Raw genomic sequence first — 26,459 nt, 5'->3', positions numbered from 1 at the left:
TGCCAACTAGCTCCACAGATGACAAAGAGATCGAAGAAATGTATGATGAGATAAAAGAAATTAGTCAGATACTGAAGGGAGACGTAAATTTAATAGTAATGGTGGATTGGAATTCGATAGTAGGAAAAGGAAGAGAAGGAAACATAGTAGGTGAATATGGAAATTGTGTAAGGAATGAAAGAGGAAGCCGCCAGGTAGATGAATTTCGCACAGAGCATAACTTAATCAATGTTAATACTTCGTTTAAGAATCACAAATGAAGCTTGTATACGTGTAAGAGGCATGGAGGCACTGGAAGGTTTCAGTTACATTACATAATGGTAAGACAGAGATTTAGGAACCAGGTTTTAAGTTGTAAGACGTTTCCAGGGGCAGATGTGGAATCTGATCGCAGTCTGTTGGTTATAAGCTGTAGATAAAAACTGAAGAAACTGAAAAGAGGTGGGAATTTAAAGAGATGGGACCTGGATAAACAGAAAGAACCAGAGGTTGTAGAGAGTTTCAGAGAGAGCATTAGGAAAAGTTGGCAAATATGAGGGAAAGAAATACAATAGAAGCAGAATGGGTAACTTTCAGAGATGAAATTGTAAAGGCAGCAGAGGATCAAGTAGATAAAAGACAAGGGCTAGTAGAAAGCTGTGGGTAACAGAAGAGATATTGAATTTAACTGATGAAAGGAGAAAATATAAAAATGCAGTAAATGAAACAGGCAAAAAGGAGTACAAACGTCTCAAAAATAAGATCAACAGACAGTGCAAAATGACTAAGGGTGGATAGCTAGAGGACAAATGTAAGGATGTAGAGGCATATAACACTAGGCTTAAGGTAGATACTGCCTACAGGAAAATTAGAGAGACCTTTGGAGAAAAGAGAACCACCTGTATGAATATCAAGAGCTGAGGTGGAAAACCTGTTCTAAGCAAAGAAGGGAAAGCAGAGAGGTGGAAGGAATATATAGAGGGTTTATACAAGGGCGATGTATTGGAGGGCAATATTATGGAAATGAAAGAGGACGTAGATGAAGGTGAAATGGGAGATACGATATTGCGTGAAGAGTTCGACAGAGCACTGAAAGATCTAAGTCAAAACTAGGACCTGGGAGAAGACAGCATTCCTTTAGAGCTACTGATAGCATTGGGATATCTAGCCATGACAAAACTCTTCCATCTGGTGAGCAAGATGTATGAGACGGGCGAAATAAATTCAGACTTCAAGAAGAATATAATAATTCCAATTCCAAAGAAAACAAATATTGACAGGTGTGATAATTACCAAACTATCAGCTTTTTAAGTCACGGCTGCAAAATACTAACACAAATTCCTTACAGATGGATGGAAAACCAGGTAGAAGCTGACCTCGGGGAAGATCAGTTTGGATTCCATAGAAATGTTGGAACACGTGAGGCCATACTGACTGTACGACTTATTTTAGAAGATAGATTAAGGAAAGGCAAACATACATTTCTAGTATTTGTAGACCTAGAGAAAGCTTTTGACAGTGTTGAGTGGAATACTTTATTTCAAATTCTGAAGGTGGTAGGGGTGAAATACAGGAAGCGAAAGGCTATTTACAATTTGTACAGAAACCAGATGGCAGTTATATGAGTAGCAGTGGTTGGGAAGGGAGTGAGACAGAGTTGTAGCCTATTGCCAATGTTATTTAATCTGTATATTGAGCAAGCAGTAATGGAAACAAAAGAAAAATTTGGAGTAGGAATTAAAATCCATGGAGAAGAAATAAAAACTTTTGATATTTGCCGATGACATTGTAATTCTGTCAGAGACAGCAAAGGACCTGGAAGAGCAGTTGAATGGAATGGACAGTGTCTTGAAAGGAGGACATAAAATGAACATCAACAAAAGCAAAACGAGGATAATGGAATATAGTCGAATTAAATCAGGTGATGCTGTGGGAATTAGATTAGGAAATGAGACACTTAAAATAGTAGACGAGTTTTGCTATTTGAGGAGAGAGGATATGAAATGTAGACTGGCAACGCAAGGAAAGTGTTTCTGAAGAAGAGAAATTTGTTAACATCGAGTGTAGATTTAAGGGTCAGGAAGTCTTTACTGAAAGTTTTTGTATGGAGTGTAGCCTATATGGAAGTGAACAATGGAGGATAAATAGTTTAGACAAGAACAGAATAGAAGCTTTCAAAATGTGGTGCTACAGAAGAATGCTGAAGATTAGATGGGTAGATCACATAACTAATGAGGAGGTACTGAATAGAATTGGGGAGAAGAGAAATTTTTGGCACAACTTGACTAGAAAAAGGGATCGATTGATAGGACATGTTCTGAGGCATCAAAGGATAACCAATTTAGCGTTGGAGGAGAGCGTGGAGGGTAAAAATTGCAGAGGGAGACCAAGAGATGAATACACTAAGCAGATTCAGAAGGATATAAGTTGCAATAGATACTTAGAGATGAAGAAGCTTGTACAAGATAGAGTAGCATGGAGAACTGCATCAAACCAGTCTCTGGACTGAAGACAACAGCAGCAGCAACAACAACAACAACGGTATAGTAGGAGGAGGCAGATGTACAGAGCCCAAAATTTTATAAATTGTAGCACATGTTTCATGCACATACTGACTGACTGTAGTTAGACCCATTCAAAACGACTGTGACAGAGCGGGGAAGGACATACCGACTGACAGATATCTGGAAAGAGTGAAATGAACAGAATTTAATGAGGTGAAGGATCATTGCAGGATTTACAATTAATGTATTGTCTTCAGTATAAAGCCTACTTAATTATTTATGCATCTATTCGTGACTGTATTCCCAGGCGAGTGGTGAAAACTAAGTAGAAATACGATTTGTTGTACAAAGCACTGCTAGCTTTGATAGATATGACTCCACAGCATATGAAAAGTAATATTCCTCACAGATACCATCAGAGTGCAGCAGTGAAGGACTGTTACTCCAGATATACAGTGTGTTTCAGATGATGAGGACAACCTGTGTTCATTAGGAGACAGCTCTTCAAGATTCTCAGAAAGTTCAGAGACTAGCATTTCAATGCCTCCTCCCTTGCTGCCCCATACCCAGACAGCCATCAGACAGAAAAGTGCAAATTCAGAGTTATTGAACATAGAAAAACAAAAGCTGAAGCTTATTGAGAATTAGGCGTTAAAATCAGAGATGCAAGATTATCAATTTGTACTGTTTGCTCCTTATCATGCAGAAATTGTTGCTGAAGCTCAGTTAAGGGCTATAATTAAAATGAAACAAATTCTGTCAGAAAATTTGCAACAGTCTTCAACCGCCTCCATTGCACATTCTTTCTTTTCTTGTTATGGATCCGAAAATCTTCAAGCTGAAACTATTATTTCATACTTCCGCAGCCATTCTGAAATTTGCATTTTACTTCTGTAGTAAACTTAAAACGGACAATACTATATAAGAAATGTCTCTTTACTCATTCTGAAGTTATTCCAGAGTTTATCTTTATCTTTTCTCCAGTCACTGTTCAGCAGTGGAATTCTCCTACAGTCATCTGCCTGTCGATTTTACACAGCCATTCATGACTGCCTTGCATTTTGAGACCACTGTTTTCTACTAAAAGTGAATTTTCTGGGTTAAGGAAAATAACATCTTATCAAGACTGGTCAACAGTTACTACTCCCGACTGTTCAGATGGCACTGCATCATGGGCAGTGTGAACACCCCATGGCATCACGTTGGTTTGGGGTATCTACTTCGCATTGTGGGCAATGTAAATTCTGTCTAAGTAGTTGTTGCAACTACAGTTGGTTTTAATAGTTTGTGTGTGTGTGTGTGTGTGTGTGTGTGTGTGTGTGTGTGTGTGAGAGAGAGAGAGAGAGAGAGAGAGAGGGGGGGGGGGGGGGAGGGAGAGAGAGAGAGAGAGAGAGAGAGAGAGAGAGAGAGAGCGCTGATATTTTGTGAACGGGGGTACTTTTCCACTTTTTGTACATCAGCATGTGGATGAGTATTTTTAATTGACAGTGAATTTGTTTGTTCTGAAATGCAGTTTTTCTTGTTGCCTTTTTCTTTCTTTCCGTAATATAAACTATTTACTCTTTGCCTTTCCTGCAGTTAAAGAAAACTAATGACAATGATATTGGATGGAAGGAAATGATGAATGTCTCAATCATCTGTTAGTTCTGTGTCACAAAATGGAGCAGAGGCTATAATTGATTTAACGGTGGGCTCTTTAAAACAACTGGTGGCTTTTTGTGCTGCTTTACTTCTTGTATCATCTTACTATACAGTCATTTTATCTATTTATTGAGTGCAAGTTGTTGCAATGGTTAAGATACTGAACTACTTCAAACTGAAATTTTTTGAGTGGTGAGGGCTGTCTGTGACTTTTGTTTGGAATTAGTGATGTTGAAATCCGCCATTCTGACGTTTTTTGTCTTACTTAGATTATGTAAAGTTAATGCCTGGAATAACATGACCATTTACTTCCCAGTCCTCACCCATTCCAAAATGTGCTATGTCTTGAATGCATGGGCATTTACAAAAATGTTTTCGGGTAGTGGGGGGGGAGGGGTCAGACTTTAAAATTGCAATTCTTTATATAAATGAGTTGGTCAGTTTTGATATGTGTTATGCCACAAGAACTAAATTTTATAGGGGAAACAAAAAACTTATTATATCTCAGGAAACTGAGTGCTTCCATTGACTTTTAGATGTGTATGATAACCTGTAAGTAATAAAACTCTTTACTCCAAATTGGAAGGGGAGGCGGAGGGGGGGGGGGCGACAAATGCTTCCTTTCTCCCCCCTTGCAGATGTCCGTGCTTCAGTGACAGTGGGATGTTAAACCCTAATCTTAGTTTACCCTTTTTCTCATTTCCTTTGATGTGTTTGAATTATTTTCTTTCAATTTTATAAAAGTAACTGTTCTGTGTAGTAAAGTCTTATATACAAGTTATGATTATCCTCTGCTGCACGTATCTGTAGACGGATACGACGCTGGATCGCTGAGAAGCAACAACAGCCACCATCACAGCAACAACTGCAGCTGCAGCAGCAGCAGCCACCACCAAAATTTGATCGTAACAAGATAATAATTGATGTGGATGATTCTCAGTCATCTAAGAATAGAAAGCAGCAACAGTTTTCTCAAGCTTTGCAGGTATGCTGACATTTACAAATGAAGATTGCACTTGTAGGACTAACCTTTATGAAGAAATGAAAAGTGCTTCCTTATCAACCGGTTAAACTAGAATGGTTCCTGCATACTTGATGGAGCATTCAAACTCTGCTATTCCTCAACACCAGTCCATAGTGATAATCACTGCCTCATCTCAGGTAGTAGTTGCTGTTTCTGTGTATCATGCTTTTCAAGTTAAGTAGCACCACTTAACCACCTTTTACATTTAGACTTGATAAATTATTTTAAAATATTTGACTGCAGGTATTCTTCGTCTTCCACCCACAGATGGAATGTGGAAACAACTATTATTTATGACTCTGTGTTATTTATAATTAATCTGATTTTAACTTCACCATCTTTATGGAAGTGATGAAAAGGGGCCTGAAGATTATTTACAGATTTTGCCATGAAAACTGGTGCTCTAAATTTTCAAAGTCATTTTTTCTGTGTTATTAGTCCTTTTTCTTAATGTATTCCAATTAAGGTTTTTGAGCATTATTGTTACACTCTCGCACAAGACAAACATTTATGTTACCTTCCTCTGTATATGCTGTGGCTGCCATTGTTGTCACACAAGCTACCAATCCTATGCAGTAGAAGTGGGTATTCTAGTCAAGGTTGTAAAAGTATTATTTGTAAGCAGTCTCTTTTGTAAACAAACAGTTTGTCCAGAATTCTATAAATGTGTCTTGCCAAAAGCTTTTAGACACCGACAGGTCTCATGATCCTAATTTTTGGGGGTTTCAGATTCCTGTTCTGCATAAGGCAATTGGATTTAGGTGGGAATTAATCAGAGCTTTATCTCTCATGTCACTAATGTAAAATTCTTCATAGCAGGAAATACCTGGCCTGGCTTTGCTCTCCTCAGAAGTTAAAACTAAAAAGACTAAGAAAAATTTGTTATGGATGATAAAAGGTTTTGATATATCGCCTGGTTTGTTGAGAGATGATCCGCAGGCTATCCACAATATTATACAATATTATTGTACAACCTAGCGTGAGGCAGTTAATTATGTGTGACCTCTACCATGACATGGAGGCAAGGAGAAAAATTTGCACTTTCGATGTCAGCACACTAATTCAGTCTGTGAAATTACACACTCTAGTGTCAGAGTTAGATTGATGACAAGTTCTCATACTCAAAAAACATTCATTGAAGAAGACATACAAACTATGGTAATTACCAGATCTTCAGGAGTAAACAAAAAAAGGGGTCACTGATAGCTTTCTGGCCATGGCATGTGTAATACACAAATGTATATAAGCTCAGAGAAGTCTTTGCCACCATCAACCACGTTATGACCATGCTCCAACAAAAAGTAGGCATTGATAATGTCTGTGCATCCACTAATATAGATGACAGATAATACCCAAAAAATGATGAAAATTGTGGCTCAAACTCCAGAAAGTTACAGCTTAAATTCCTAAAGGAGACCAAAGATTATGTTGGGTGATTTAAATGTGCAAATCAACAAAGAAAGAGAGGAACAGAAAACCAAAAGCCAATATCCAGTCTTCAGATTTGTGAACAGAAATGGCACAAGACTTGGCAAAATAACTTAAAAATCATGTCAACATCTCTGAAAAATGTTCCGTGAAAACAAAAAGATGTAGAGAAGCAAGACATTGGTGAATATCGAATCAATCACATAGCCATTTTCTAGCCCATACAAGAAGAAATCCCTGACGTTTTAGTCTGTGGAGACACAAACATTGGCTCAGACCACTGTTTGACAAGAATCAAACTGATATTTTTATTGAAGAAAATAAACTAGAGAAAACCATGGAACATGAATGACCAAAATTTAATACCACTGAGAGAGAGCTATAGGTACCCCTGATGGGAATCAAAATTTGAAGAAGTGCTGGAAGAACACAATGAAACACCAAAAATAAACAACACTTCTATGAAATCAGGAAACAAGTGATGAAAAATATAAGCAAAACCAAGAGGAAATACCTGAAAGAGTAGGTGGACTCAAACGGAAAAACAACACGTAAGATTTCTGTTGGGGACATCTGCAGGAATAATCTGAATACACACCTCGAGTATTGTAGTGCATGAGGGACCAGATGCTACGTAAGGTGATGGCATTGGGTCATCGATATTAAGATCTATCATAGATGTCAGGATCTAGCTGGACCATCGTCCATTGGCCATGGGCAAGCAATGGATTGGTGAGAGAGGATTTGTTTGGCACTCAGAGGCCCTAATAAAACATCATTAGCAAGCAAATATTTATTGTTCCAAAAATACACTGTTGTGTTCATCCATGGCTTCCAGGAGCAATTGGGGCCAGAAGTGGTGCACGTTGCAGCAGTGGAGGCACAGATTCAGTGTCCAGCAATGTCACAGGTCGCTGGCTGCAGTTCAGCCAGTGTTGTCCACATTACCTCAGATAGTAACAGCTTGAGAAAGTAGATAACCAGGGCACTCTGGTTGATATCATAGATGGCACCTCAGAAGCACCCTCTGGCTCTGCATGGAGGGGACAAAGTCATCTCAGGTACACTGGGTATCCAGTAGGAATAAGGACCACACCATCTCCCTCCCTTCCTCCCACCACCCCAACCCCACCCCTACCCCTGTGATTATGATTGTTGGCTGTTTCCTGACCCAGCCTGCTGGTTGGCCACCAGAAGACCTGTTGACTGATGTCACTCACAGATCCCCACAGTCGTGACTCCAATTGCAGCACCTTGGTTTGCAGTGGCCATCTCCTCCAGACAGAACTTTATATTCCATCAGGGGTGAAAACAGTCTGGATGACAGAGGGTATACCAACATAGGTCCCTCTTCCACACTAGATGGCTACAGACTAGCATACTTCCTCTGGAAAAGGACTAATATTTATACCAAGCTGGCCCATAAGCTTTGCCACTGTAAGACAGCTGTGACATAAACTGAAAGTTGTCTCAGCTTCATCTTTCATGAGTGGTGGCAGTCATATTTGGCAGAGTCAGTTACTGAACATAGAAAAACAAAAGCTGAAGCTTATTGAGAATTAGGCGTTAAAATCAGAGACGCAAGATTATCAATTTGTACTAAGTTTGCTCCTTATCATATTGAACAAATATTTAATTCAGTACACTGAATAGGTATTCTTGCCTCAGAGTTACACCTAGTTACTCCACTCTGTGTGATCAATGCCTTTTTGGCATTCTGCTGGGCTGTTGCATACTGACATGCTTTGCTTGCCTGTGGTGTTACCATGGAAAGACTTCTAAAATTTTATTCAATTACCACACTTATTACCTCGTGGCATTTCAGTATTTTTGTTTCAGAGAATGAGATGGAACACTCATCTTTACCTGTCAGGAAACTGGCTTAATATTTTTCTGCACTCTTTAACTGTCCTACACCCCCCCCCCCCTTTTTTTGCAGGGTTTCTAAGGAAATCTCAATTTACACACTCACTAATCCTCGCCACTTTCATAGGAGAAGGTTCACAGGTACATCCTCAAACTCAAAAATAACAGAGCTTTGGGAAAAGCTGGTATCACCACAGAAGTACTGCAAAATCTTGGACCAGATTCCATCAGAGGACTCTCGCAAATCATAAGAGAAGTGTGGCAGACAGAAAAGCTTTCTGAAGGTTGGGAATGTGCACTCATTCTCCCACTCTACAAAATAGATTTAAATAACTATAGTGGAGACTCCCTGCTTCAAGTTACACACAAAATTCTGTCAGCATGCTTACTTCAAATATTTCAGAAGCAATTTGATCACCAAACTGGCAAGTACCAAACTGACTTGCAGTGGTTGACATTGTATTGAACAAGTATTTAATTTAAAAATGACATTAAAATACAAAGCATCCAGGAACAACCAGATCATATGATCATTTGTGAACTTGAAGAAAGCATAAGCCTCAATCAGTTGCCAGTTCCTCTTTTTCATCCTTGAAGAGCAAGGATGAATCTTTTTACTGACTAACACAACCTCCAAAGTTTTATTTATGGGTGAGGTGTCACAACCATTTTGCATCAAAACTTGTTTGCATGGCAACAGTCTGCCTCATATCCTCTTCAGTCCGATTTTTGTCAGAGTCATCCAAGAATGGGTATTAGAATTTATAATTAATACTATTGAAAACCCGTATGACCTGGGACATATAAATTTATTGCGTAGCTTTAGCAGACAGTCAGACAGTACTTGCAGGCAACTACGACAATAAGTAAACAGGTAGAAACTCTTTCAGAAATGTGCTAAAAGAGTTCATCTCCAAATATCCTTTCAGAAATAGAGCATCTGCTCAAAACATCCTTCTAAAAACTGAATACAAAATATGGACAAAACAAGATTGTTCCATACTTCAAGAATGTAAGTGAAGTCCTTGAACTTACAATGTGTGAGAGAATGACACAGAAAATTTGCATGCAAGAGCTTAAAAGAGATTATGGCAAACAAGATACTACAATAAGTGGATGTTTATACAAACAAAAATCAGACACTATAACACATTCATCAAACCTGAAGTTTTGTACATTGGCAGTATGCTTAACACTCCATACAAAAAGGTGATCTGAAAGATGTCCTAAAAGAGCAACACAAAATTCTGAGAAAGATACTTGGCCCAAAAAGAACAGAATACTGATACAGACTAAAACTCCGAAAAACAACTGAAAAAGTATCAAATCTCATGGCAGACATCAGAAAAAGAAGACAAGTTTTATGGCTATATCCACAGACTCCCAACAACAAGACTCACTGACAAAATTGTGACATACATAGAATAACTCAAAACCATATTCTGGATCCAGCAGGTTGGCAAGGATTTAGAAAAAGCTCTATTAAACACATTCAATAGAAACTTGTGCAGACAAAAAAATTGTAAATGGGATCTACTATCAGAGAAAAACTCACCACCAGACCAGGAACAAAGTGGACTGAAAAAGAAAAAAGTATCCACAGAGGAAAAAGTGGAAGGTGCTTGGAAACTGTAATGAGTGAAATAAATAGCTTTGCATCATTTCATGGGATCCAGTTGGTTATAGTAATACCTGCAATAATAATAATAATAATAATAATAACTTAATATCCAAACAAATTCAAATAATATCACATCACAGCCAATACAGATTAAGCGTAGAATATACCAAGGAGACTCATTAAGTCCTTTCTGGTTCTGTCTTGCTCTGAACCCACTATCCAACATGCTAAATAATACAAATTATGGATATAATATTACTGGAACATACCAACACAAAATCACACATTTGCTATACGTGGATGATCTAAAACTACTGGCAGCAACCAATCAACAACTCAACCAATTACTAAAGATAACAGAAGTATTCAGCAATGATATAAATATGGCTTTTGGAACATACAAATGTAAGAAAAATAGCATAGTCAAGGGAAAACACACTAAACAAGAAAATTACATGTTGGATAACCACGGTGACTCCATAGAAGCGATGGAAAATACAGATGCCTATAAATATCTAGGATACAGACAAAAAATAGGAATAGATAATACAAATATTAAAGAAGAACTAAAAGAAAAATATAGACACAAGACTAACAAAAATACTGAAAACAGAATTGACAGCAAGAAACAAGACAAAAGCTATAAATACTTATGCTATACCAATATTGACCTACTCATTTGGAGTAATGAAATGGAGTAACACAGACCTAGAAGCACTCAATACACTTACACGATCACAATGCCACAAATATAGAATACATCACATACATTCTACATCTACATTTATACTCCGCAAGCCACCCAACGGTGTGTGGCGGAGGGCACTTTACGTGCCACTGTCATTATCTCCCTTTCCTGTTCCAGTCGCGTATGGTTCGCGGGAAGAACGACTGTCTGAAAGCCTCTGTGCGCGTTCTGATCTCTCTAATTTTACATTCGTGATCTCCTCGAGAGGTATAAGTAGGGGGAAGCAATATATTCGATACCTCATCCAGAAACGCACCCTCTCGAAACCTGGCGAGCAAGCTACACCGCGATGCAGAGCGCCTCTCTTGCAGAGTCTGCCACTTGAGTTTGTCAAACATCTCCGTAACGCTATCACGGTTACCAAATAACCCTGTGACGAAACGCGCCGCTCTTCTTTGAATCTTCTCTATCTCCTCCGTCAACCCGATCTGGTACGGATCCCACACTGATGAGCAATACTCAAGTATAGGTCGAATGAGTGTTTTGTAAGCCACCTCCTTTGTTGATGGACTACATCTTCTAAGGACTCTCCCAATGAATCTCAATCTGGTACCCGCCTTACCAACAATTAATTTTATATGATCATTCCACTTCAAATCGTTCCGCACGCATACTCCCAGATATTTTACAAAAGTAACTGCTACCAGTGTTTGTTCCGCTATCATATAATCATACAATAAAGGATCCTTCTTTCTATGTATTCGCAATACATTACATTTGTCTATGTTAAGGGTCAGTTGCCACTCCCTGCACCAAGTGCCTATCCGCTGCAGATCTTCCTGCATTTCGCTACAATTTTCTAATGCTGCAACTTCTCTGTATACTACAGCATCATCCGCGAAAAGCCGCATGGAACTTCCGACACTATCTACTAGGTCATTTATATATATTGTGAAAAGCAATGGTCCCATAACACTCCCCTGTGGCACGCCAGAGGTTACTTTAACGTCTGGAGACGTCTCTCCGTTGATAACAACATGCTGTGTTCTGTTTGCTAAAAACTCTTCAATCCAGCCACACAGCTGGTCTGATATTCCATAGGCTCTTACTTTGTTTATCAGGCGACAGTGCGGAACTGTATCGAACGCCTTCCGGAAGTCAAGGAAAATAGCATCTACCTGGGAGCCTGTATCTAATATTTTCTGGGTCTCATGAACAAATAAAGCGAGTTGGGTCTCACACGATCGCTGTTTCCGGAATCCATGTTGATTCCTACATAGTAGATTCTGAGTTTCCAAAAATGACATGATATTCTGTTCAGCAATAGAAAGATTCATATTAAGCAGAAAGGAAGGAGGAAGGGGATTCATCAACATAAAAAACCTATATTATGAACAGGTAGACAATTTAAGAAAATTCTTTCTAGAACGAGCGGAAACTAGCAAAATACACAAAGCAATCACTCATATAAATACATCGGCTACACCACTGCAATTTCATAACCACTTCTACAATCCTCTAGATCACATAACATCAACAGATACGAAGAAAGTAAATTGGAAAAAGAAAACACTACATGGCAAGCACCTGTATCATCTAACACAGCTACACATCGATCAAGACGCATCAAACACATGGCTAAGAAAGGGCAATATATACAGTGAGACGGAAGGATTCATGATTGCGATACAGGATCAAACAATAAACACCAGATATTACAGCAAGCATATTATTATAGATCCCAATACCATAACAGATAAATGCAGACTTTGCAAATAACAAATAGAAACAGTAGATCACATCACAAGTGGATGTACAATACTAGCAAATACAGAATACCCCAGAAGACATGACAATGTAGCAAAAATAATACATCAACAACTTGCCATAAAACATAAACTAATAAAATAACACGTTCCCACATACAAGTATACACCACAAAATGTACTGGAGAATGATGAATACAAATTATACTGGAACAGAACCATTATAACAGATAAAACAACACCACATAACAAACCTGACATCATACTCACCAATAAAAAGAAGAAATCAACAAAACTAATCGAAATATCCATACCCAATACAACAAATATACAGAAGAAAACAGGAGAAAAAATTGAAAAATACATCCAACTAGCTGAGGAAGTCAAGGACATGTGGCATCACGATAAAGTTGACATTATACCAATTATACTATCAACTACAGGAGTCATACCACACAATATCCACCAGTACATCAACGCAATACAGCTACATCCAAACGTATATATACAACTACAGAAATCCGTAATTATTGATACGTGTTCAATAACCCGAAAGTTCCTAAATACAATGTAACATATACCGTACAGGTAAAAGGAAGTCACGCTTGATGAAGGTCCGCATCACTTTCCATTTTTAACCAGACCTAAGGTGTGAGAAAAATAGAAATAATAATAATAACTGAATTCTTTCCTCATTCTTTCCCAGTTTAGAGCATGTGCTCCACCCCTAATGACCTTTCGGTAACAGGACATTAAAGTTCCTTCCTTCATTCCTTTTTGTCATGCATGTCTTGAGTGTTGTAAGCATATAATAGCAATCAGTTGAAATCTAGATATTTCTTTAGCTTGTCTGAAATGCATAATTGGCGTAGGGTATCATTGTTTGACCACCCAGGAATGCCACGTGCCAGCTCTTGCAACACCAAGAAGAATAAATGTGACCATAAATTAGGTTAGGTACATGACAACATGCAAATGGTTACCATTAGCAAAATGTAATTTCATGTCATACATATTGTAGACAAACAGGAAAGGGCCCACAGTGGTGCCTAACTAACTGTTCATAAGCAATATAAAAACAATTGAAAGCTAAAGAAGAACTCAGATGAATGGCTGCTTGCATAAAAAGTTGTTGGCTGCTGTGCAGAGACTTTAATGTGGTAGTTTTAGGTTTTGGAGGAGGGGGAGGGGGGCTGTTTTAATCATGGTAGTGTAAGATGCTGCCCAAGAGGTCGGGCCTGAAATACCCTGTTCACAACACTGTCAGCTGAAGAAGCAATTGCATGTTATCTATTACCAAATACTTTGTGTACTCCGTTTTGCTTTGGATTATGCATTGCTTGTTGTTTCCTTTTCTTATTTTGAAATGAGTAAAGACTAATCCTAGTCCATCCTGTGGTTTGAGTACGACTCTCACAACACCAGAAGGGTTCAATGATTCGTATTACCACTTGTCAGTTCTGCTTTTGCAGAAACCCAGAACATAGGCACAGGCTGGCAGCGATGTGAAATGGATGTGGGGCTTGTTTCCCTGCACCTCTTCCCTACCTTTGTGTGGTCTAAGTTTGTTTGTTTACACTTGCGGTCAGCTGCCACATTATAGTGTCTCCACCTTAGAGAGCTGTGACAACACGGAAGTGTTGCCCTCAATACACATTCAAAATAACACTTTCAGACTGGTTGTGCTAGATAGCTGAAGCAGCCACATCTAGTCCACTTAAACTGTCAGGTCTCTTCTCTCACTATTCAGATTATAGGATCAAACAACAATAGAATTTTTATTGGGGATGATCTGTTGGTGGTTATGGAACTCAGTGAACCTAATATTGACCTTAATATTGCAGATATTTTATGCTGAGTTAACAAGATAGATTGGAAACAGAAGTGATTGGAAAGAAATATCTATAACTTGAGATTTAAATGCCCATACTGAATGAATCATTCATGAACCTATAGTAGTTCTTGTAGGGATAACATATTAAATGCTAATGAAGAAATGAAGAACTACACTTCAGTCGTAACATCATCAGTCTTCCATCAATATATTGTAAGTATTTTTCAGCTTTTGCCCTATCGATATTCCAACCAATCTTGATTTCACCTGAGTGAAAGAGCTTATAATCTCAACTTTCTATCTCGCCATTCTCTCCCCATCTCATTTAACACATCTAATCTGTTCCTTTTCATCTCCTGTTTCGCATTCTCTAGCTTTCCTGCTTGGAGTAGTGTCCTCACATTCCATGTTCCAATCCTTATCTTTCCTTCCTTCACTGTCCCTTTCTTCCTTTCAAATATGTCTATTCTCAATGTGTTCCCCTCCCAGAGACCCGAATGAGGAGAAGTTTTAACTCAGGAATCTTTCAGATGGAGAGACATACCATGTACTGCTTGTGTAAATAATGTGGTAGTTTCCCATTACTTTCCACATAGGCAGTAGGATGCCCAGCCGCTCACTATGAGTCAGACACTGTCTGTAGCCGCCCCTCTGGGGTACAGTCACTTCTTGTACTCTTTTTGTACCCAAAGAGGATCATAAGCGATCCATTTCTACTTTAAAATAGTTGATAGGGACAAACCAGAAAATTTCAATTTTGTCGGTATAAAAAGTATCCTTGGCCTACTTGTTATTCTGTAACAAATAAATTGTATTGTTACACATGTGTTTTGTTTGGTGAGTGTGAGAATGAAAAAGGATGGACTTAAACTTCTTTCAGAGAATGTGTGACTAAAAATTTTGACACAAAAGCAGGGAAACACCTGAATTCAAGAAGGCACCTTTAGGATCAAGAGGGTTTTCAATTGTTGGTTCTCATCTACATCTACGTGGTTACTCTGCTATTCACAATAAAGTATCTGGCAGAGGGTTCAGTGAACCATCTTCATGCTGTCTCTCTACCGTTCCACTCTCGAACGGCACACGGGAAAAATGAGCACTTAAATTTTTCCATGCGAGCCCTGATTTCTCTTATTTTATCATGATGATCATTTCTCCCTGTGTAGGTGGGTGCCAACAGAATGTTTTCGTAATTGGAGGTGAAAACTGGTGATTGAAATTTCATGAGAAGATCCCATCGCAGTGAAAAACGCCTTTGTTTTAATGATTGCCACTCCAATTCACGTATCATGTCTGCGACAGTATCTCCCCTATTTCGCGATAATACAAAACGAGCTGCCCTTCTTTGTACTTTTTCGATGTCATCCGCCAGTCCCATCTGATGCGGATCCCACACCGCACAGCAGTACTCCAGAATAGGGCAGACAAGCATAGTGGATTTTCACCTGCCTCGAGATGACTGGGTGTTTGTGTTGTCCTCATCATTTCATCATCATCCCGGAAAGTGGCGAAATTGGACTGAGCAAAGATTGGGTAATTGTACGGGCGCTGATAACCACGCAGTTGAGCGCCCCACAAACCAAACATCATCATCATCATCATCATCACAAGCATAGTGTGAGCACTCTCTTTGGTAGACCTGTTGCACCTTCTAAGTGTTCTTTCAATCTAATCGCAGTCTTTGGTTTGCTCTACCCACAATATTATCTATGAGATCGTTCCAATGTAGGTCATTTGTAATTGTAATCCGTAAGTATTTAGTTGAATTTACAACCCTCAGACTTGCGTGACTTATCGTGTAATCGAAATTTAGCTGATTTCTTTTAGTACTCCTGTGAATAACTTCGCACTTTTCTTTAATCAGGGTCAATTGCCACCTTTTGCAACATACAGATATCTTATCTAAATCATTTTGCAAGTTGTTTTGATCATCTGATGACTTTACAAGACGGTAAACGACAGCGTCACCTGCAAACAGTCTACGACGGGTACTCAGATTGTCTCCTATGTTGTTACTATAAATCAGGAACAATAGAGGGCCTATAACACTTCCTTGGGGAACGCAGGATATTACTTCTGTTTTACTCGATGACTTTCAGTCTATCACTACGAACTGTGACCTTTCTGACAGGAAGTCTCAAATCCAATCGCACAACTGTGGCGATACTCCGTAGGCACGCAGTTTGATTAGAAGATGCTTGTGAGGAACGGTGTCGAAAGCCTTCGGGAAATCTAAAAATATGTGATCAATTTGACATCCCCTGTCGATAGCACTTATTACTTCATGAGTATAAAGAGCTAGTTGTGTTTCACAAGAATGATATTTTCTGAATCCGTGCTGACTATATGTCAATAAATCGTTTTCTTTGAGGTACTTCATAATGTTCGAATACAGTGTATGTTCTAAAAACCTACTGCAAATCGACGTTAGTGATATAGGCCTGTAGTTCAGCAGATTACTCCTACTTCCCTTTTTGGGTATTGGTGTGACTTGAGCAATCTTCCAGTCTTTAGGTACATATCCTTCTGTGAGCGAGTAGTTGTATATAACTGCTAAATATGGAGCTATTTTATCAGCATACTCTGGGAGGAACCTGACTGGTATACAATCTGGACCGAGGCCTTGCCTTTATTGAGTGATTTAAGCTGCTTTGTTACACCGAGGATATCTACTTCGATGTTTCTCATCTTGGCAGTTGTTCTTGATTGGAATTCAGGAATATTTACTTTGTCTTCTTTGGTGAAGAAGTTTTGAAAAACCGTGTTTAATAACTCTGCTTTAGTGGCACTGTCATCAGCGACTTCACCGTTGTTATCGTGCAGTGAAGGTATTGATTGTGTCTTGCCACTGGTGTGCTTTATGTATGACCGGAAATTATTAAAAGCATCTCGCATTGAAGTACGCGCCATATTTCAAACTTCTGTAAAACTTTGCCACTCTTGGGGATTTTGCATTCTTTTAAATTTGGCATGCTTTTTTGTTGCTTCTGCAACAACGATCTGACCCGTTTTGTGTACCATGGGGGATCAGTACTACCACTTATTAATTTATGTGGTATATATCTCTCAGTTGCTGTTGATACTATCTCTTAGAAAACATTCCACAACTTTTCTACAATTACATGATCAGATCGGAAGGAGGGAAGACTGTCTCTTAAAAAGACGTTAAGAGCATTTTTATCAGCTTTTTTAAATAGATATACTTTGCGGTTCTTTTTGATGGTTGTAGGTGTTACGGTATTCAGCCTAGCAGCAACTGCCTTGTGGTCGCTAATCCCTGTATTCGTCACAACACTCACTATTTGCCCAGGATTATTTGTTGCTGAAAGGTCAAGTATACTTTCGCAACCATTTACGCTTCGAGTGGGCTCATGAACTAATTGTTCAAAATAATTTTCTGAGAAAGCATTCAGTACAATTTCGGATGATGTTTTATGCCTGCTACCGGCTTTGAAACGTATAATTTTTCCAGCATATCGAGGGTAGATTGAAGTCACCACCGACTATAATTGTATGAGCGGGGTACTTATTTGAAATTATGGATGAGTTGGACATTTGATTTCTGAACAAGCCAAACTTCTAGGCATAAAACATAATGCAATTATGAAACAAAATTGATTCATAATTGAGAGGCTTATTGATGTCGTTTATTTCGTGAACAAGCAAGAGCTCGCATTAAGAGGAAATTTTGAAAATGAAAGTTCTGGCAACAAAGGTAATTACCTTGAATTATTGGAACTTTTGTCTAGGCAGGAACTGTTTATTTGTTATCACTTGCTGAGCACATCCAGGTTCAAGGGAACATCAGACACAATTCAGAAATAATTAATAGAGTTGGTCACCAGTGTCATTAATGATTGCATTAAAGAAGAGTTACAGTCATTTGAATTTGTTGTAATGCTAACAAATAAAACCCTGGATGTTTTGTGTAAGTCACAAATGAGTGTTATTCTCATGTTTTGTACACAAGACAGTCCCACAGGAAGATTTATTGGTGTTCACAATGTTTCTGGTGACAAAACTGCTCGGGGTTTCTTAGAAATTATACCCAGTGCACTTGATGCTCGTGGAGTTACTGACAAAATAATGAGCCAAACATATGGTGGAGCCTCAGTAATGGCAGCTAAACATGGAGGTGTTCAAAACTTGCTTAAACAAAAATGTCTGTGAGCTATATTTTTGCACTGTTATGCTCATATACTTAATGTAGTGCTGTTACGTTGTTCTGAAAATATCATAGCAGTTAGGCTTTTCTTTTACCAGTCTTGTGGCATTTCATTCATTTTTAGCACTTCCTCAAAGAGGACACAACTCTTAGAAAATAGAGGTTTCAGATTGCCTCAAACATGTACTACATGCTGGAATTTCAATTCATGAACTGTTAAGACAATATATCTCATATGTTGAAAGACATTTCCCAAAATATCACCATAGATAATGAAAATTGGGATGCAGAGTCACACAACAATGCTTCTGGCTTCCTTAGCATTCTTAATAAAACTCAATTCATTTTCATACTTTGCAGTTACAAAGATATATTTGTATATGCTGACCATCTGTAAGCACTTCTTCAGCACAAAATTTCAAGTGATATTAGTATGTACAATGCCGAAATCAAGAAGCCATAAGTTTGTTAAAGGATACACACTTAAAAGTATTAAAAATTGACTTAGAAAAATTGATGCACAGATGTCCTGTATAAGAAGATGTAAGGTAAGCCTACCCACAATTAATCCAGTAGCTTTGCCACTGCTTGAAACACAGTCTGCTTGTTATGTACGCTGGTGGAAAGGAGATGCTTAAGAAGAGTATGGAATTGGGTTTGCCAACAGTGAGAGAAGAACATCAATAGAACTACGAGGAGGGGACTGACAAGATAGGAGGAGGTGAAAGTTGGAAAGCAAAGAACAGCATCTACCCTGTTGAACATTCACATGATAGTTATGATGACACGATTCCTGACTTGAAGAATTAAATGTGGTTTAAAGGCTCCATATGCTGCTGTCAGAAATTGTAAACATTGTCTCACAGAAGCAAAGAGGGCCTGGGTATTTTCCTTGGGAATCCCCTGCTGTGAAGTTAGTGTTCATCTTTTGCAAAGCAGCTGTTAGAGTACAGGTGTAGATGTTGAATTACCTAAAAACATGAAATTCAGCTACTCAACAAGGCTGGACTGTAATTCACCTTCCTATTGCATTCTGATGCATTTGTAGTTTTCTGACAAATGAAGACGATGCACTGGATGGATTCACTTGTCCAGCCTGCAGCAGATAGCATTGTGCTGTCATTTTTGACAAATGACACCCATTGCAGGGTTCAAACAGTGAAGCTATTCTGTGGACAAATCTTGAAACATTCATCTTCGTCCATCATCTTGGAACTTCTGTAGCATCTGATGAAGTCCCACTTGTGGCCATAGCCATAGCCAGAGTTCACATTGTCTTAGTGGTGGGTGGTGTGCAAGTTGAATCACACGTACTGGTCTGTAGACTTCCTTTGAAATGTTTGTTGGGAGATCTGGATATTTCCTATGCACTGTTCCACATATGCTGTTAAGCTAAATCAGGGTCACCAGCCTTGCATAGACCTACGAGACAGGTTAAAATAGTCACTTCCTTTATACAATTACTCTGTGACCTGTAGCCATCTGACTACTTTCAAAACCTTCCCAAATCTGACCACTGGATTGGACAACAAACACTGTAGTCAGTCTTTGCATCACCACTAACCAGTTTCCTTTGTAAACCACACAGGATCACAATTTAAAGTTAGAGGATATGTACATATTCGAGAACTCTATGGGTAAAATTTCTATTGAAATGAAACAAAGTTGATTCTCTTCTGATATCCCTTGCCAAGTCCACTTCCTTTGTTAGACTATACCATCAGCTAACCACCTGCCCTACGCTCTTTTAAGTGGGCTCTTCCTAAACAGTGTGTGTATGCTTGTTAAATAGCAACACCCACTTCAAAAACAGGTACAAGGCAAGGGGTTTCCCACGCACATGGAAGGGAACACACTTCTGAACAATTTATCAACTTTCCACACATAGAGAACAACCTTACTGATCCCTGACAATTAAATTACAAAATATACCGCCACACCTCCTCTGCCTCAAAGAGTTCAAACTCGCTTCCTGCACCTTACCAGGCCTGCCGACTGTCTCCTTGGTTTTGAGAGTGGCTCACAGCTCCACAACATTTTATTCACATTCATACGTTTTGGTCAGTATACCTCCAGAGCAGAAAGCAGGTGCTGTGATTAGTTATTTACTGCTAATGCTCGTAGAATTAAGGTAAAGTTTTGCTGCCCTCCGACACCAACAGGAGTTTGTTCCTCAGAAGGGTACTATGGGATGCCAGCCATTCTGTGGGACACACACTCTTCTTTGAAGACCAACCATTCAGGCTAGGCCACCACACATTAGCAACATTAGGGTAACCTAGCCCCCTACCGTACAGCTGGAGAACAGCTACAGTCCCATGGACAGTGGCAAACCGGATTAATCACTGTTGCAGCAGCATGCCCTATTTTACAACACACTAACTCAACTTTGCTTAATACTGATCAATCCACTTGCACAAGAGTGCACTTCTACATGTTTACACTATCTCTCTACAGTCCTAATCACTAAATGTTGATAGAATGTTCAACATGTTCTCAGTATTTGAGTTCATTCAGGACACTGTCTTTGGTTGATAAATTTTCCACAAACATTAGTGCATAATCTTATATGAGGGACAACCATACCCACAAGTAGAGTTCTTGAATAATAACTGCTTGGTTGTTCTCGTGAACAATTTATTCATTAACTGGTTTTGTGGCCTAGAAGCCATATCTTCAAGCTAGAGCATGAATCCAGAATGGACAATAGTAACCTAATGATGTGACATCTGGGCTATGAAACTGGCCGTTAAATAAATTACTTTCAAGAGCTGCCAAGCAGTTATTGTTAAGGATTAGTGCATAATAAAGACCAGCATTCAAAAATAGAGCAAATAAAACATAAGTTCTTGCATCTTTTTCACAAACATTTCAACATTTCAGGCAGACATACATGATATCCAGATGATTCGCCAACAGAAAAGCACTGCGGGTCCCCGTTCTCCATCGCACATTGTGCAGAAGAATGATAATGTGAGAGGACGGAAAGCTCCATTCAAAAGACAACTTTTTGTTGGTAAGTTATCTCAAGGGAGATAAATTTGAATTTGTTCTGCATTATATTCTTAAAGTGCCTCAAATAAGATGCATGTTGCTATTCTTGTCCTGGAATGGTTATTTGTGTACCTTCCAGTTATGAAGAAAAGAAATTAAACCATGTTGTCTCTCTGCTTTGTTCCTGATTAATGTGAACACGATCTACATCTATACCCTATAAACCACCGTGAGAAGCTTGGGAGAAGGTATATTCCACTGTTCCAGTTATTAGGGTTTCTTTCTGTTCCACTCACATATGGAGCATGGTAAGAATGATTGTTAGAATGCCTCTGTCTTATCCTCATGATACCTGTGTGAGCAATATGTACGGTGTTGTAGTATATCCCTAGAGTAATCATTTAAAGCCAGTTCTTGAAACTTTGTTAATAATCTTTTTCAGGATAGTCTACGTCTGGCTTCAAGAGTCTGCCATTTCAGTTCCTTCAGTATCTCTGTGATACTCTCAAATCAATTAAACATAACTGTGACCATGTCCCACACACTTGAACAATATTCTAAAATGACTTGCATGCATGATTTGTAAGCAATTGCTTTTGTAGACTGATTGCACTTCCCCAGTATTCTACCAATAAAAAAGTTTACCACCTGCTTAACCCATGATTGAAGCTGTGTGATCATTCCATTTCATATCCCTACAAAGTGTTACACCCAAGTACTTGCATGAGTAGGTCAATTCCAACAGTGACTCATTGATATTATAGCCATAGGATACTACATTTTTTTCATTTTGTACAGTGCAGAATTTTACATTTATGAACATTTAGAGCAAGTTGTCCATCTCTGCACCCTGTTGGATTCTTATCAGGATCTGCCTGAATAATTATGCAGCTTCTCTCAGATAGTACATCATATCAGATAACTGCATAATCTGCAAAAAGTCTGATTTTACTATTAATGTTGTCTGCTAGGTCATTAATGTATAACATGAACAGTAAGGGTCCCAACACACGTCACTGGGGCACACCCAAAGTTACTTCTACATCTGACGATGACTCTCCATCTAAGATAACATGCTGTGTCCTCCCGACCAAAAAGTACTGAATCCAGTCACAAATTTCACGCGACACCCCATATGAGTGTACTTTTGACAATAGGTGTAGGTGCAGTACTGAGTCAAATGCTTTTCAGAAATCAAGAAACACTGTGTCTAGCTGGTTGTCTTAATCCAAAGCTTTCAGAATGTCATGTGAGAAATGTGGAACTTGGGGTTCACACGTTCAATTTTTTCAAAAAGCATGCTGGTTGGCATTGAGGAGGTCATTTTGTTCAAGATACCTCTTTGTGTTTGCACTCAGGATATGTTCTAAGATTCCACAACAAATCAGTGTCAAGGATATTGGACTGTAGTTTTGTGGATCACTTCTACTACCCTTCTTGTAGACTTGTGCCTTTTTCCAAGAACTGGGCACCATTTTTTGTGCAGTGGATCTATGATAAATTATAGTGAGAAGAGGGGCTGGCCCATCTGCAATTTCAGTATAGAGGCAGTATAGGATGAAGAAAATATGAGCAATTCTATAATGTAGGTGTATGTTAAGTATAACTTGTAGTTTATTGTTTCTGTGTACACTGAATGACAAAAACTGGATGTATTAAAGCATGGTAGCTCGGTGATATGGCTGAGTAAAATCTCAAAATTCCAGCTGCATGAAGTTCTTACACATCCACAAGCTTTTGGGCATGTGCTCCTCAGCCATTGTCAAGTGGTAACTGACTACTGTGTGGTTGCTGCCCACTTCCTTATATAGCTGTAGTGCTGGCTGTGGTGTCCCATATGCTCAGTCCATTGCTCCATGTTTCTGTCTTACATCAGCCATATTCACTGTATCCATTCGATGACTGGGTACAACACAGTGCTCAGCTACACACTGCTGCTATTATGGATAGTGGTATGCAGTACCCCAGATCTCTAGCAATACCTAATAATCTTTTACATATATTTTCATTAAGACATGCTGCTGATAGCTTAAACTCTAACTTGCTTATCTAGTTGATTTCATGTTCTGTTGGCCATTTGCACTATTTCTATCATAATGGTGTGGGCAGAAATAGTTGATGAGTAAATATATGTAAACAGTTTTGTGTCTTTATGGTTGTATGTTGGTTTTTTACAGTCTACTAATGACCAGAATGGCTTAAATATTAAAATAGTAGTAAAAATGAAAAATTCGTCTTTGAAACAACTTGTGCTATTAACATTCATAAGTTGGAAGGGGGGATCTTTTGTGCTGTGCTACACGCACTGTTAGTTTTTAATTAAGAAGTTTTCTGCAGGCTAGAAGGATTTGTTGCAAAGAAACTATTTCAGTTCAACTTCAGAATTTGCTTCATTACCTGTGAGACATCCACAAGTTTGTTTGCAGAGAACCACTTTCTAAGTTCACAAATTGAGGGGGCAATAAGAACTTGAAGAAATTAACGTTATTTTGACGATTATAAATTTCATTTGCAATCTAGGTACAGTGTACAGGCAATATAATGTATATGGAGTTAGAGCTCATTAAAACATTTATTTAGGTAAATATACTCCATTCGTTATCAGTAATACTTTGAATAAGAGATCTTTAAAAATGTATCTGTGCATCAGGATACTACTTATCAATATTTGACCCTTATATATAGGCTTGTGAATGCGAGAGACAGTTTTCCAGTTATATTTTATGTGAACATGGGGCAAAATTAGCTACTTTCATGCCTCCTTTTTATTGAGAATTTCTTGTATGGTGAATAGTTTCGTGTGCCTGGAAAACAGGGCCTGTCACTCACATCACAATTACAGTCCAACAGTGCTGACTTTTTGTCTGTTTCAGGCTCATTCAGCATATTCTGAGCGCAAATGTTATGATGTTCCTGGAGGAAAACAAGCCTTTCCCAAAGAATCAATACAGATAAAGGAAAAACCACTTGTGTGAATCGCAGCTTGGTTTATTCATACGGATCTTGCACACAGTAGATGTATGTGAACAGGTAGAATCAGTATCCCTTCGACACTATACCACAGGGTTGTAAAGACTTGTTGGGTAGCATGGGCCATGAATCCCATGCTGTGACTATGTAAGTGCTGCAAGTTCAAAAGTAACTTGGCATGAGACAACTTATTGTTTCGAATTGGGATTCCCTTGCCCCAGTGCTAGCTAGACTGGGCACAAAAGAATTCAATTCCACAACATCCCACTCTCACCTTTATGTGAGGAAATGAAAGATGCGTAGTGGTGGTGGTGGTGGTGGTGGTGGTGGGTGGTGGTGGTGGTGGTGGTGGTGGTGATAGTTCAGACCAAACAGCGAGGGTTGGGCCGCCACCAGATCAATGGCAGGACACATGTGGCCCACGTATCATGTTCTATGCATCCCTGCTGCACTGTATAGTCAATTACTAACCAGGAGTGATCATATGAATTACCTTCTCAAACATGTGATTTGCTTGTGGAATATTTGTCTAGTAGAGCTCAGTACATTATTCTAAATAGGGACATGCTGCACAAGGGACAAAAGTTACAAGTGTGTACACCAAGGACAGACTTCTAACTGTCTTGATATAAATAATTTTATTTTATTTTATTTTATGTACGAGAACATATCATTGGACAATCATAAGAAATTGCAAAAAGACCTGTACATAATATCTATTTGGTGCAGTGAATGGCTGCTCTCTTTAAATGTGAATAACTGTAAGTGAATACCTATAACAAACGGTAAGAACCTGGTAGCATGCGATTAAAAATTTTGTAGTAAATATCTTGAGCACATCATATAGTATTAGTACACTAGGAATCAGAATGAATTGGGTCAGTCACATAAACTCAGTATCAGTGAAAACAAATGGAAAACTTAATTAGTTGGTAGAGAGCTGAGAAAGTGCAATGCGCCTATAAGAGAAATTGCATACAAGACAGTAGCGTAACCAATTCTTGAACCTTACTTCAATGTTAGGAGTCCTTCTCAGGTAGGCATGACAACAGACACCAAACAAATCACTAGACACACTGTTGGTATTGTGATAGGTCGGTACAGTAAATTTAGAAAACTGTGTGACCATTGTGGTAAGTCCATCATAAATTTCATGTAGCGTTCATGAGAATAAGATGGAAAAATTAGGATAAGTGCATAGGCATGTGGACAGGCATTTTTCCCTCACTCAGTACACAAACGGAATGGGGAAAAAATTTTATAATATTGGTACAATATACCCTCCACTATGCACCATACAGTGGCTTGTGAAGTATAAATGTAGAGATAAATGTAATTACCAATGTTAAACATCTTTTTCCGTACGAGAACAGCTGTCATTATAGTTTAGAATTGCAAATTATACTCAGATGACTGGTTTTGAAACAATATATTTTATCAATTTGGAAATCAGTTTAGATTAACTTTTCTTCATTTTCCGTAGTAGGAACAAATATATTAAATTATAGTAACCTACAAAGTGAAACATACTATTGTACATTAGTAATAGCTTATTGCTAAGGATCTACACACATTAAGTAAACACATATTAGCATCTAAGTTAAATCAACTTCCCGCTGTGTGATGGTTAAGCGTCAACCAGTAGCCATACAAATACAAAGGCAAGGAAGCAGAGTTTAGAGATGCAGGAATGATGGAGTTGGTGACAGTTGTGCAGAAGTGGAGTGTGTTTGCATTTATGCAGAGCCCAAGACACTTCAGGTAGTTCTTTGCTTTCCCATTTGTCGGCTTTTTCATCTCGCAGAAAGACTAGCTGTGTAAGCCACTTCTCCTGGAAAGAGCCCCCAGGTTTCACAGCAATGTGTCTCCCACAGAAGTGTCATCCAGCACAAGGGTTCCAACTCTAGAATGATGTGCCCTATATTTGAATATGTATTTGCCAAGATCTAATGATGATTCTTATGTTATCAATAACTCG

At 38.7% G+C, this 26,459-nt stretch overlaps 1 protein-coding gene across 1 annotated transcript in view; it reads left to right on the top strand.

Moving 5' to 3' along the window:
* Positions 1-26,459, top strand: part of LOC126095011 (m7GpppN-mRNA hydrolase) — a 57,125-nt gene that overhangs the window by 9,894 nt on the left and 20,772 nt on the right. Inside the window, exons 4-5 of the mRNA XM_049909669.1 lie at positions 4,936-5,110; positions 21,401-21,533. Coding sequence (XP_049765626.1) covers positions 4,936-5,110; positions 21,401-21,533 — 308 coding nt within the window. The remainder of the gene's footprint in view (positions 1-4,935; positions 5,111-21,400; positions 21,534-26,459) is intronic.

This window comes from Schistocerca cancellata, chromosome 8 (assembly GCF_023864275.1).
Source record: "Schistocerca cancellata isolate TAMUIC-IGC-003103 chromosome 8, iqSchCanc2.1, whole genome shotgun sequence".
Classification (NCBI taxonomy): Eukaryota; Metazoa; Arthropoda; class Insecta; order Orthoptera; family Acrididae; genus Schistocerca; species Schistocerca cancellata.
Note: the sequence above shows the minus strand (reverse complement) of the source record. Positions and strands in the feature narration are given on the sequence as shown.